The following is a 15425-nucleotide window of genomic DNA, read 5'->3' as shown; positions in this document are numbered from 1 at the left end:
ACTCTGAATTTAGGCTTACAATTGTCCGTTGTGTTAACATTGCTGTCTTGAAATTGGTTACTTTTAATTTTGGCCAATTCTAATTCATTTTGCCTCTGTTTTTCTCTATCTTCTAATTGTCTCTGTTTTTTTTTGTCTTTGGCCTCTATTTTAACTTTTTCCTTCTCAGCCTCCATTTTCACTTTTTCCTTCTCAGCCTCCATTTTAACTTTTTCCTTCTCAGCCTCCATTTTAACTTTTCCCTTCTCAGCCTCTATTTTAGCTAGATCCATATATATATATATACGCTATCTAAATTCAAAAAGAAAGGAAAAAGTCATGGTACATTCATATATTTAGTATAGTTGAAAAAAAGCTTTGTACGGAGTGTTGAGAGTTGGAAGAATACATGCTTGACAGCCCCAAAGTCAAATGTGCTGCACCAAACTTCACGTCATTTACAAACCAAGTGGTTTGTTGTTTGTAACATGGTTTCTATGTCCTGCATACTAAATAAGCATTACTTGAGCCAATAATGAACGGCCCTTGCCTTTCTTTTATAGAGCAGTTACGGAGTGTATTTTTGGCCATTATTGTTTAACCATGTTAGCTTTCTGTGATCTACTAACATTTTTAGTGTAAGTAGATAATAACAATTCATTCAAAAGTAATTCTTCAAGGTTTTACTTTTTCTAAAGCAACTAATTAAATAATTAATTAATATGTAGTATAAAATGTTATTCTAATTTATATAAGGCCATTTGTATGACTGATATAGTGATAACATTTTATAACAGTAAATGAGGAGAATAAAAATAAACAGCTAGGAAATATTGTGCGAGAAAAAGAATGCAAGCTTCAACAATGTAAGTGTGTAGCCTACTATTTGCAATTTTGTTAAATTTGTTAAAGAAATTATACATTTAAATCAAGATTAAACCACAGTTCATCTCATCTTTGTAAATACCTTCGTTCGTGTCTGATTTGTATAGAAAGTAAATAATTTTTATAGTCCTATGTTTTCGTAACTATTAGGTGTTTTTTTTTGTTTAAGATGCACTGGAAAAAACAGAGTTAGAAGAGAAATTGAAGGCATATTGTCACGGTATTAAATATGTGTATATTTAGTTTAGCAGTATATACAATTTCATAACGTATGGTATTATTATTTACAAGGTCATAAAGTTAAGTAAATGTCTTATTATTTAACTATAAAAATATATGTATACTATTTTATATTTCCATGAGCTTTGGTATTGTCCATTTGAATCAATTTTCTATTTTATATTCTCATAATAATTAGACAATAAACATGCAACTATTTTTTTTTTAAATGTATGATTTCAATAATTTTAAATCAATCTAGAAAACACAGATTTGAAAAACAAATTAGAAGCAAGTCATCAAGGTATGTGCATTCTATTTTTGATTTTTGACCTAATGTAATTTATTCCCGCTTAGGCTCCAAATAGTAACACTGGTAAATACAGATTGCAATCGATAGAAATGTTATCTTTTCGCACTAATCTTATTAAATTATAAAAATCTATTGGTCACTGCACAAATCTTAATAGTTTTAGTTCTACAGACATACTTGTCAAATTTAATATGACCTCTGCTTGTTTGAATGTTAGAGGTAATAACATGATAAAATCTACTTCTAAGGTAGTCTAAACATAAAACACATGATTATATCTTTGGATAATATAATTTCTGACTGGTCGGATCATTAGTACAGGGCGTACTTTGTACCGATTCGAATGATGCGCTTAGCCAACTTTGACAAGATACCAATTTTTGCTTCAGGTTGAAATTACTTACTTAATCCTCATTACTCCCTGTGGAGTATAGGGCAGCAACAAATCAGGTTGTAATTGACAAAGTTTAATAAGTAAAACGCATTTATTAATAAAGAAAAGTGATTTTGTCAGATTACTTTGCAAACTATTAGTAACATGGTTGTTTCCGTTTCTTCATTCAGATTTCTAGTATAAAAAAGAAAATCAATATATGATGCGAAGGATTTATTTCAAATATTTTTCAAAAATGGGGGAGGTTGGAGGAGAGACGGGAAACGCTGGTAAAAGTATATGTTCTATAATTATTTAAAATTTGGGTGGGATAAATGTGAGAGGAGTACAACCCCAGCCCAACAATATACCCGCTAGAATCTCTGCTTGGAGTTAGTACGCTGTTTGGCCAGTTTCACCAGGTGCCAGTTAATTTGGCGTTCTGTGCAATCATGTATCTAGGAGTACTCAAGGCGTCTTAGCATATAAATTTGAATTTAAAGAGCGCAATACAGGTAGAATAGCAATTTTTTTTTCTAAACCTTAACAGGGTATTACTAACGGTCACTTGATAGTTCAATCGGAGGCTCACATGAGCGTTTCGCGACACTACTGTAACCCGGGCGGTTGAAGAGTGGTGATTTACTTCACCTTTGCAGAGATTGATTAACATGATCCAAATTTCTACGGTTTTTTGTTTTTTGGTTTTGTTTTCTGGTGCAATATGCATGTGTAATTACAACAACGATAGCGATAGGCGTAGATAGAAACTTAGGTCACGCATCTAGATATGTGTCATTGGTAATAGCTATATTTTATAATAATGAGTATACATGAATTCCTTTTCTTCTAAGATCAAAGTGACGTTAATAAAATAATACACTCTATATGTGAGGCATGGCTTGTGTGGGAAAATATATTTTAAAAGTAAGGTACAGTTATTCATTTTATGACTATTTTCTTCTTACAGAAGCTTACACCCATAAAACAATGGCGTTAAACCTTAATGAAAGTCTAGGTTAGTAGTTTTCTCTTTATTTTGTCCTTGATATCTTTTTGTATAGGAAAGTTCAATTAACCAAGAAAGTGTGCGCAAATCTTCCCAATGTTATAATCCATACTGAAAAGGATTATAACTAAGCTTTCTATATTATTTTTTTCATTTATTGTTTATTCGTTTTTTTGTTCGTTTTTTTTGTTTGTTTGTTGGTTATTTTGGTTAATTGGTCGGTTGGTTGATTGGTTGGTTGTTGGTTTATTCTTTTGATTATTTCTTTGATTGTTTATGTGTACGTTTGTTTTCTTGCATGTTTTTTGCTTGTGTTTTATTTGTTTATTTACTTGTTCTTTCGGTCGTTTTATTTTTATTTTTTTGTTTTCTAATACATGTAGGCCTATTTATGAATTTAGACAGTGTCACGAACTTTTTTTTTAAATAATTTCCTTTTTTATAGTTTTTACCTATTTTGTGGCAGGTATTTTCCATACGAGAGAAAAAAATGCTAGAAAATGTGTACATTTAATTCATTTATTGGCTGAAATAGTTGAGCTTTTAAAATGTTACTATAATTTAACATCTGGAATTCTTTATTTTCTGTAGACGTCTCTTATATATTTTTCTTTACTTAATAATATGATACCGATAGGTAGCGATTACATTTGAGCCAACTATTCAGTTTAAAAAAGAAGCAGACCTCATAGGTCATGATACAAAAAACTGTTTCAATAAAATATAATAAATGGCTTAATACCTTCCCATCGACTATTTAAATTAGCTTTATTATCCTCCATGTAACTATTTAAACGTATTTAAATGTGTTTTGGACCCATATACAACCTTCTGAATAAGCGTTATGTCCCCTAATTGACTAGCGTGTTTTAATTATTGCATACCAACCACCGATTCATTAGATCATTTTTTTGTACAAAACCATTATCAAGGCGTACTCAAATATAGTGTGTTCGAGGTTCGGGATCTTAAAAATGTGAACATGCAGAAAAATTTCGAAACGTGATAAACGATTACCAAAGCCCATATCTCACATTATTAAAAAAAAATCAGGAATCTCTATCATTCGCCAAATCTAGTCATCACCACCTCATTTCATGCTATTCACATTCAGAGCTAAACTACTTACACCTCAAATATATTAATAGACAGTCCTCTAAGGCCACGCTGAAGCGCTAACCACTGACCACAAATATACAATAACTCATACAAGAAAAAGAATCATTTTGTTACTCTAAGCCTTAATACCCCAAGTATAGGAAAGGACAAAAGTAAGCAAGAAAGAAAATTTAGTTCATATTGTAAGTTTCATATTTCATAGTATGGTAACTTTTGGGCAGAAGCTTTAGTAAGATTGGGAAAGCGTGACGTTTTTCATGTTTGGTAGGTATAGTTAACGTTGAATCTAGTTATTTTTCACAAAATGTGAGGGTGGGGCAGAAGATACACCACCAGATATGAGGGTGCAAGTTTAAGCGAACGCTGTTCTATCAAATAAGATAATTTCAGTTCTACCACCAACTGTAATGCAGGCTTGTAGAAAGTTTGGTTCTATATAAGTGTAAAGCTTCGTAATGAAAATACAGTATATATTCTTGCTAAGTGGATCGCCTCTTCTTATTTGTGTAGCCTTACACAGTTTAGTGATGGAATCAACACAAATGGTCCAATTCAATATAATACAGTTCTTTATTTACCGATCAAATTGACTCCTACCATAACTACTTACTGACACATGACTGTCTTCTAATACATTCTTATACAAGTAACACTACTCTCTACACGCTCTCATTGCCAACTCTAACACCACATTTCAACTCCTTCCACATCCCGACTGTTCTCTAACGCTACCGATCCCCAACTGTTCCCTAACTCGACATATCTCCGACTGTTCTCTATCGCTACCTATCACCGACAGTGGTCATCTGACCACCCACGTGACCGGTCATCTCCTCCAATTGTATGGTCTACCTGACTACGTTATGCTTTGTTTCTACTACCTTCTGCTTGACCTCTATGACTTATAACTTGCGTCACCACACCATATCAGTTTTGTTATTGGTTAATTTCATTCAAAAGACGATGTATATTATTAACTCATATTGATTTATTGTAAAGAAATGAAATGTTTTTCCAATATATTAATGTACATGTTTTTATTATATATATATATATATATATATATATATATATATATATATATATATATATATATATATATATATATATATATAATACATATGCAAGTATAACACATTTCTTATTCAAAATATTTACAGAAAGCGAGGAAACCAAAAATAAACAGCTGTTTCAACAAAATCAGACCCTTGAAAATAGTGTAAAAGAATGTACGTTTTTAACATTTTTAATGCTAAATTTGTTTTGATTAAGGTGAAAAAAGAAAAAATAAAGCACAATTTTCCTATAGTTTCTATAGTTTATGCTTCTTCTTAAGTTTTCACAATTGCTTAAAATAACAATGTGTAAATACAACTGGAACACGCGAAAAACACACACGGCATACATTTATTTCATCTGGTAATACATTTTAAGTTAAAAATAGGAGAAAAGTATTCCTTGATGTCGAAGTTTAATTTATTTTATAGTCAATGTACATTATCATCTTTTACCATCAGTTGAAAGGGCACACGTGGCAGAATCACAAAGCTATTTCCACTTTTTCCGTTCTTGTTTTACGTTCTCGTTGTTTTGGCTCTTGTCATGCAACTTTCTGCTGTGCACCCCACAATTTCATTGACTTTCACTGTCTTTTTCTTACGGCGTTCTATCCTGAGCCTTTAATATAATTGTTAAGAGGTCTCAAACTTAACACATAGAAAAGCGAACCTCACGACTTCTTTTTTTAAATATTTTTATAAAAATGGCTTAACTTGCACCGACCCCTCAAACTTTCGATTTTCACCCCTCCCCCCTCAAACTTTAGATTTGCACCCCCTCTTAAACTTTCGATTACTTTTTGCAACCCATTTTGGCGCCCCCTAAGGTCGGCGCCCGGGGACGTATGTCCCCCCTGTCCCCCCCTCCCTCCCATCGCTACGCCTCTGATCATAACTATCAAAGAAAACACTCATTAAAAAAATTGGCGTTACTTCTCATACCACGATACAACACAGAGGCGTAGCGACCCTTCCCCCCTCAAATTTTCGATTTGCACCCCCCTCAAGCTTTCAATTTATTTTTCCAACCCATTTTGTCGCCCCCTAAGGACGGTGCCTGGGGACATATCGTCCCCCGCCCCCCCCCCCCCCTCCCCTCGATTTGCCTCTGTCTTTAACCGATTTCGATAGTTCTTTGTTACAACTATGTCAAAACTATGTATTGATTTTAAAAAAACGATTAATTTAAACAACACTTTTTTCGTAAAATTATAAATAAAATATTAACACGCTTATAGCATTATGTATAGTTTTCATCAGTTCAGCTTTATGCATTATTAATTTTATTTTTATATTATAGAAATTTAATTTTTTTTTTCTTTTTTTTATGTTAAAATGGTTTTGATTCTTATTTGAAGTTATACTGGAAAAATCAAATTTGGAAGAGAAATTGAAAGGCAGTCATCAAGGTAAGAAACTAATGCGTTTTATACTGTTGTTTATAAATGAATACTTGTTATTTTCGAAGGAATTAATAATGTGCACACATTTTAAATAGCCTCACGAAAGAAGGACATTAAATTCAATAATACATACGTTTGTCTCTTATTAAAACAATTTTTTTTAAACACACAGCTCGTTGTGCAGCAGAAAAAATTGTATCAGACCTCAAAAATGAATTAGGTAAAGTATGCAGTCATATTAGAGTAGTATTTTTTGTTTCAATGTTTTAAACATATTTGTTTGCAATTTTAATCTATTTTTATTCTTACGTTTTTCATAAAACATTTTTAAAAATAGTTTTGTTTTATTTCTAAAGGAAAACAAGATAGAAAATAAAAATATTAACCGCCTAAATTTCGTTTTCGTTTTACCTAAAAGTTTGAAGCATTTAGTTACGCTATGTATATTTTTAATATAATATAATATATATAAAATTATTTTTATGTAAAAAAAAACAGATCTACTACAGTAGTGTTATACAACAGCTAACACACGCTGTTTCGTTAAGGAAAAAAATATATACATGAGTTGTAGTGTGAAAGATAGGCAAACGTTGAAACCACTTCCATGGCTTATTTCCCTTTGTTAAAAAGTCAAATATGCGTGCTCTTAAGAAACTTTTTATTGATTTGCACTAAACAAATTAAAAAGAAATTACTTCTCTTAATTATTATATTTTAAAAAATACATTATTAAGAATTACAAAGTATAAAAAGGAAATGTATTAAAAACTAATAATATAAATGCAAAAAAAAACATAAAATAAACATAAGCCGAGAAACCATTACACATACAAAGCTTTCATGCTTCATACTCTTTTGACCAATTTGTAAGTAAGAAAGCATTATGTCAGACATTTCAAAACATACTAATAGCACTCGTACTAATGTTATTATTCGTTTTAATCTAGAACAGGGGTCGGCAACCTGCGGCTCACGAGCCGCATGCTGCTCTTTTGATGTCTAAATGCGGCTCTCCAACTCTTTGTACAAATAATAAGAGTTAGGCTATATTATTTTATTTTCAAAACACATAACATTATACTGTAAAGAAACACAAGTTTAATTAAACAGAGTAAAAAAAAATCATCAGAGAACAGAAAGAATATGTACAGTAGAAAGTATACGGACAGCCGTTTAGGCACCACAGCCGTGCTGTGGACAGCCACGTGACAACAATTTCATGCTTGCCGCTGCCCAAGTGCCGATTTTATCGAATATCGTTAAATGGGGAATGTTATTTTATACGGAATTCGTCTCTCTATCTGTCAGTTATCATTAATTTGACGTGTGTGACGTAGATTTTTAGTTATTAGCTTCCTACGGTTAAGTCGGGTACTGGAGGGTGGGGTACGAGTTTAGTGGGGTGAAAGATACGTCTGGTGAGAACCAAAGGACAGAAGCGACCGATACACGGTAATCAAACCTACACCCAAGCCAGTTAGTCGGAGTTTGCCGTGTTAAGGCCTGCCTCGCTAATGGCAGACACCTCCTGAGCCGGTGATGTCCGTCATAAAGGCTGGTGCTACGCCTCATAGAATTTATTTTAAATGGAACACAAATAATGCGACATATAACAAGTTTCACAAATAAATAATGTAGATGTACTTGAAAATACATAAATAGAAATGATAACAAAGGATAAAAAAACATGCCAACAGAGTAGTCAAAGAAGTAATAATTGTATGGTTTAGATTACTTGTATTTATATATGATGAGTTAACATATTATTATATCCTGCCGCAATTTAAAAAATAATTACACAACATTTAAAATAAATCATTACAATATTTGGAAAAAGCGCTTATTATCAAACGCCAGCATTGGACAAACCACCTGTGATCAAAGACCCTATATGGACAAAAAAACATGTGATCAAAGACCCTATATGGAAAAAAACACCTGTATTTAAAGCCGGACACAGCGCTTGTGGTCAAACACCCGTTGATAAACCATCTATGATCAAAGACCCCACACTGAGAAAACACCTGTGGTCAAACTCCCTAAGATCAAACCCCCTATGGTCAAACTCCCTAAGATCAAACCCCCTATGTTAAAAGCCCCGCTGTGATCAAACCCCCTATGGTCAAACCCCCTATGGTCAAAGCACCTGTGGTCAAAGGTCCGCGCACTACAAATCAAATTTATTTACATAATCCTAATCAAATAATAAAATATTGAAATTTAAAAAAAATGATAGTGGCTCTTTAGACACTTTAAATACAGGTCGAACCAGCCCGTATTGAGTATTTTATGCTCGTATTTTGTTTATATATATATATATATATATATATATATATATATATATATATATATATATATATATATATATATATATATATATATATATATATATATATATATATATATATGGGGGCCCAAAAAATTTTTGTGCGGTGGCCCTTTATTTCTAGTTCCGCCACTGGTGATCAGTTAGCTAAATTATGTGATTTAAGGTAACAAAATATTTTTCGTATTTTTAAAGACTATCAAAACCTTGGCATAAAATATTTTCCGTTGAATGGTCTTATTTTTGTTCATTCATTCAGCAACAATTGATATTCCCTATGGACAAAAATGTCAGCTAGAGCGCATACTAGATCCTAATCAATATCGTAAGTATCGTCTGTTGTTAGGAGTGTATGGGTAAATTTCAGTCTCGGTGTGATTAAATTACAGTTTAATTATTTTTTGTGAATTGTGACCGATTACTAGACAATAAGTGATCGCTGAAAATTTCACGAGCATTTTCCCTTTTAAAATGAAAATTACTGCCAAAAAAGTACTTATTCCTCATTTCATTTGAAATTTTAGACAAAAACATTTTCACACATGCATAATTTTTAATATTGTTTTATAATTTAACAGTATTTAGCTTGTACAATACACTTTTGAATAATAAACAAATGCTACACTGGGCTGGCATTTTATGGGTTGGAACGGACTAATGGCATTTTACTCGCTTTCAATCGAAAAAATCGATTTCAGATACGAACATCTGACATACGTGTAATAGTAGGAATGCATTAAAATCGTTTTAAGCATTTTATAATTGTAATATTTTCACTATTTTGTTAATGATAAAGATTAAGATTATTTAATTGTTTTTATGTTTATTTGAAACATACAAAATACATAATATTTAGTGGCTGAAAATCTACTCCTGCAATTTGTAGTTTTGTTTTTGTAAAGCTTTTATAGATTACTATCTCGGCATTAATATTTCAACAGCTATCTTTGGTAAAACTAGACTTAGAGATTCATAAGTTTATGTTACTTATCCTTCGCGGCTCCTTATATTTAGATATTAATATGAGCCATTTTCGTCAGCTCTATTAAATAGAAACCACTAGGTGGTTTTACTGCTTTAAAATATTCATTTATTATGCGAAGTTTTGTTTTAGCAAACTATTTACAGATTACAAAGAGAACCGTACAACTGAAGCATTAATCAGTGTAAAGCTATTCTGGCATAGATACTAATATTTCAACTCTAATGTTTCAAATTTTGTTTGTCAAAAGCACGAGTACGGGTTCCATATATAGCTTTGAAAATTGTATAGTCCTTAAGAAATATCTGATGCTAATAAATGTCCCTATCATAATTTATTTGATTCAACTTGCGGAATATGTTACCCCCAGGAAGCTACATTGGTTTTTAATAAATAAACAATTTAAAACAGTTTAGCAATTTTATTGAATAATTTAGAATCTTAGCACGTCAATTTTTATTATATTTACTAATATTTAAAATAGTAAAACTAAAATCAATTATTTTATATTTTTCAGCTTTGTGTGACCGTAAGTAATAGTTACCATTATAATATTTTCTTTTATTTGTCGTAGTTTCGTCTTCGAAAAGCTTTTGCAGGTTGCAGAGTTAAATACAGGCATTAATCATAGCTAAAACTATATTGGAATTTGTTTAAGTTGGTTTTGCATTGTCGATTTTTATTATGTTTACTCATATCTTAAACAGGAATACTAAAGTTGTTTATTTTATATTTTTAATATTTGAAATCCAGTAATTAATAGTTACCATTTTATTATCTTCTTTAATTATTAGTAATTTTGTTTTCGAAAAGTTTTTGCAGATTACTAGAAGGACAGTTTAATAGTAGAATTAATCGTGGCTAAAACTATATTAAGATTTGTTTTAGCTGGTCCTACTTTTCCTTTAAGACTCTATACGACCATAGAATAATGAGAACCATTTTAATGAGATATATTTGTGGAAGCCAAGAGATATATGTAACCATACGAACTAGGACATGCTAGTAATTTCAATACAGCTTTTTGCAGTTAAATGTTTCCACGTCAACTTTCACACATTGCATCTAGTTTGTTCTTATTTCTGGCTTTCCCTCTTGTTTCTACAGCAGCGATAATACCAAGGTCTTCGTTAGATGGAGGCTTGGCTCCCCCTACATTGCCGACTATGAGATCTGCAGGAGGGTCATCAAAAAGAACGGCTAGAAACTTTCCAGTAAGGTAAAGAGTTTCAATGCTCACCAACGCTGTAGGCACTCTCTTGCTGTCACCGTCTTAATCGTCATCCTACCACGATTCCATCTGCTCCTATTCACTAATTGTTTCCTACACGCTATGACTACAGAACATGTGTCGCAAAAAACAGTAACTGTCTGGTTGTCTAATTTCCCTGAGACGATAGGTAGTTTTACCTTACAACGTTTTTCCCACTGATCGCTAAATATGTTGCCTATTGGCAAGGTAAACTTCGTTTGGTTGAGACACTGTTCGCAATCTTCGCACTCTCCACTAAACTCCGGGACTAGACATCTTTTGTTGTTTCTAAAACTGACCTTCTTCTGTTTGTTTTGGTGCGTATCCACCTTAGGTGATTTTTTTACGCCCCTGTCGTTGTGAACGCTCGGAATCGACATTACAATCAGCTGCTATATGGCCCTTTAAGCCACATGAAAAACATTTAGTTTGTGGTCGAGGCGAGTTGTTATAAGTCCGTGTACTTTGTCGAGATGGACCCACTGACTGGACATAACTATCACTGTCTGAGTCAGAATTCTGTCTATATCTTTTGAATTGTAATCGGCGAGGTCCAGAGTTATCCCTAGGATGGCGTCTGTATTGCGGTGATTTCGAGCTACGAGTGTTGTGTCTATAGCTGTGTCTGAGGTGCTGTGAATTTGATCTACTAAGACGTCGGTCATCTTTTGAGACTGATTGCATTGGTTCTGCTATTGCAGCTATAAGTTCTGTCCGTGCATCTGGAGAGTCGCCTAGCTGTTTTGTCGGGAATATAGCGAAATAGTTGTCACACTGTTTCTCCACCTCGTCAACAGTCCTAGGGTTATGTATTAGTATATATTGTCTGATGTCTTTACTTACTGACCTTAAGATTTTGTCTTTAAGAATCAGATCAAACAGACCGTCATAAGTTTTCTCTATCCCGCTTAGTTCGACCCATCTCTTCAAATAATGTCTAGTTCTCCTAATGTAGCTTCCTGGTTTGTCCTCAGAGTTGGGTTTGGATGAGTTAAACCTATTGCTGTAGCCTGACTCTGTCAGCCCAAAATGTTTCAGAACTTCTCGTTTTAATTTGGTGTAGTCTTCTTCTGCTCCTAGCTCAGTTAACCAGGCATCACAGTCTCTGTCTAACAGAACTTTCCTGAACTCATGGCACCAATATCTATGATCTAACCCTACCTCTCTAGCTTCTCTCTCAAAAATATATATCACTACTTCCATGTCCATTGGACCACCGTTACTGTTTAAGCCAATCATCTTAAGACGTGGGACATATGATTTTGTTTGTTCAACTACCCGTTATTTACCCAAACTTTGTTGCTCCAGTTCGAGGATTTTTAATTTAACCATTTCTTCTGATTCTATTCTCAGTTTTTCTAATGCTCTCTTAGCCTCTCGTTCGGCTAACTCTATCTTTATTTTTGTTTCCTCTCTGTTTTTCTTCTGCTTCTGCTTGTTTATTTTCAGCCCACTCTAATAGTTTACTCCCTTGGCAAATTTTATACTTCTTGCCCAATGTCAAGTAATAACCAAGTTACAGCTTATCTTCACCGCTCATTGTGTTTCCCTACTTCACAGTCCCGGTTGGCGTGTCGGGTAGTTTCTATTGGTCGAAATCAAAGACGAGCAATGTCAAGTAGTGGTCAGTGAAAGTCCAGGCACGCAACTAAGCGGGAGGGTTAATTGCGGTCCGTGTAGCGTGACCAGGGGGGTGTACGTCTTACACGTCTTATTCAAATGTACGACCTATTGTAACTACAGCGTTTAGGGTTACGCCCACTACAACGCTAGCAGGTAACAACTGCTTGTTACGCTTACGCCGAGACTGCCGTGTATGCTTTATGTTAACGAAAAATTCCCAACTAGCCTACCTAGAAACCCCAGTAATGGCACTCAGGAAGTTTACTTAATCTCTACGACTATAGAGGATTTCACGCGGTTATATCTAAGCCCAATGGTAGAAGGAAACCAGAGTAAGTTGCTTGCCGAGAGCACCGCGCGAGGGCTGATACAAAAGGCACTTACCCCAGAGTGTGATTGTAGGTCAGGAGTGCTGGTCCAATATATCAGCAGGCTGCTGCACCTTCACACGCTCACACACAAAATACACTTTCTGGGTTGGTAGACTAAAGGACATCAACGATGAGTTCGGTGGACATCAGCGTAGTCTTCACACGGCTCACTTCGTGACTCACTAGACTGGCCAAGGAACACTTCGTATGGGAACGTTGTTTACGGACGTCTGTTGCAGGAACAGCTTCTAACATGGATAGCGTCTTGCGGTAACGGTTGTTACGGGAGATCGTTGTACAGCACTGTTTAGTTTACAGGAACATGCAATACAGGTACCAGAACAGCTTCATACAGGATAGCTTGACACAAGGGCAGGAACAGTTCTTACAGGAACAGCTTCGTAGTGGAACAGCATCTTACAGAAACAGCGTCTACAGAAACAGCGCCTTACAGGAACAGCTTCTTGCAAAAACAGCTTCTTACTGGAGCAGCTTCTTAGAGAAACAGCTTCTTACTGGAGCAGCTTCTTACAGGTACAGCTTCTTACAGAAACAGCGTCTTACGGGAACAGTTGCAACAGCGACAAGTGCAGGAAAAATAGCATGCGGGAAGCTTCGATCTTGTGAGAGGCTTTTGTGTCCAATAGGACGAGTCCCCAGATGTTGCAGACCGAACTACGATGTTGCCGTCCGGTTGCTTAGTCGCCGGCCGAATACGTTGCTGACACTGGCACTAGCCAATAAGGCCGTCGTTGTCTTTAATGATTCTACCCGAGTCAGCCACAGTAAAATAATCAACGGGACAGGAGACCTTCTTAGTTTATGCTGTTTATTAATTAGCTGAATGCTTGTTCTGCTGAGCGAGGCTTCCCCTAACCGCTAAATTCGGGAGCGCTTGTGCGAGAGAGAGAGAGCGAGACTAACTAACCTGCCTGTATTTACACCCCTGTTCTAACCCCCTAGCTATTCCCACGGGACAATGGGCTCAAAACTTGTGACCTAACAAATTACCCCTCTGGCGCTAACAACCCTAGCTACTGGTCAGTATAAAGATTACCATTGTCCTGTCAGAGCGGTCAGTCTCTTTGAACGTGTCATCTACTGTCCATCCCTACTGTGTACCCTGTAATTATCTAGTGAATGGATGTTTGTGGAATTCTGACCTAACAGTTGGATATAAATATATATATATATATATATATATATATATATATATATATATATATATATATATATATATATATATATATATATATACATATAGTTAGAGCAGAACTAACGAAGATGAATTAAGTCGTTGTTAAGTTGTATTTTAACAAATATTAATTATTGTTCTTGTTGTTTTACTTTTTTCACCTAGGTTTCATAAAATGACGGATTCAAAAGTTCTCTTGTTTGTAGGGAGATATGGTAATGGGATAACCTCGACCATAAACTCTATGTTTAAAGGCCTGAAGGATGCGGAAGATATAGGAAAAGATGTTATAAATGTTCAAGAAAAACAGGTTGCGGAAGGTCTAGGAGAAGGTGCGAAAGGTCAAGTAGACGAAAGTGCCATTGTAAGAAAACTTTGCGCTTCTGAAAAGTCAGGCTTCCTAATACGTACAAATGGCTCTGTTACTGCTGTTGATGGCTATTGTCTTGCAGAGCACAAAGCAGACCAGGTAGTGTCAAATTCATTGTTAAAAGCACACATCAAGCAAATGGTGGAAGACACTTCAGGGTTCGTGGCTCTAATCTTTGTGCTGAAGTATGGGGTACGCTTCACAAAACAGGAACAGGACTCCGTGGCAAAAGTTAAAAAACGTTTCGGTAAAACTATTTTTAAACAAAGGGGAATAATTGTGCTGACTTACGGGGATATCTTTGAAGAAGATAATTATAAAAATAATTCTGATGCTTTTAAAAATTGGTGCGAATCTCAAAGCGGTGCGTTCTGGGATTTGTTGCAAGATTGCGAGAAGCGTATCGTATTGTTCAACAACAAAACATCTAACCTAGCTCAACAACAACAACAGAGCAATGAACTGCTACGTCATGTTGAGACAGTTCAACAAAAAAATAAATCAAAACTGCAGACTTCAGTGGATATCAGTGATGAGGAAGACACTGATGACAAAAACTCCCCATATTGGTGAAAGAACCCATCGTACACATGAGAAAGTGTACTAACTGCGATTGACGTTTTCTGTTTATGTATTCTCAATTTTGTACTTACTAGTTTACGTGATGGTAGAATTGCTTGTTCTACGTTACTACAATATCATACAAATACGTTTTATTTTGTCTATGTAACTTTTTGTCAATGTAACTTCGATGGCTACATTCTGTAACCACCTTGATCAAACATGGTCATTTATCTTTGGAAAATTTAAAGATTAAAAAAATTATTGGGATGAAATGATAAGCACATATTTAGCTATTAGTGAAGATTTGTATTAGGAAAAAAGGGCCACCCGCAAACAATGTTTTTGCCCCCCCCCCCCCCATCCGCTCTCTCTCTCTCTCTC

At 34.5% G+C, this 15425-nt stretch overlaps 1 protein-coding gene across 1 annotated transcript in view; it reads left to right on the top strand.

Moving 5' to 3' along the window:
* The window catches only part of LOC131935538 (uncharacterized), a 34404-nt gene extending 19351 nt beyond the window's left edge, over positions 1-15053 (top strand). Inside the window, exons 10-19 of the mRNA XM_059292013.1 lie at positions 777-845; positions 1034-1084; positions 1346-1387; positions 2740-2787; positions 5058-5126; positions 6314-6364; positions 8947-9012; positions 10187-10198; positions 10777-10888; positions 14276-15053. Of these exons, the coding sequence (XP_059147996.1) occupies positions 777-845; positions 1034-1084; positions 1346-1387; positions 2740-2787; positions 5058-5126; positions 6314-6364; positions 8947-9012; positions 10187-10198; positions 10777-10888; positions 14276-15053 (1298 nt within the window). The remainder of the gene's footprint in view (positions 1-776; positions 846-1033; positions 1085-1345; positions 1388-2739; positions 2788-5057; positions 5127-6313; positions 6365-8946; positions 9013-10186; positions 10199-10776; positions 10889-14275) is intronic.
* The last annotated feature ends 372 nt before the right edge of the window (positions 15054-15425 follow it).

Source organism: Physella acuta, unplaced genomic scaffold, assembly GCF_028476545.2.
Source record: "Physella acuta isolate Inbredline_101_S28 unplaced genomic scaffold, ASM2847654v3 ptg000004l, whole genome shotgun sequence".
NCBI classification, from domain to species: domain Eukaryota; kingdom Metazoa; phylum Mollusca; class Gastropoda; family Physidae; genus Physella; species Physella acuta.
This window is presented reverse-complemented; position numbering and strand designations above follow the sequence as displayed.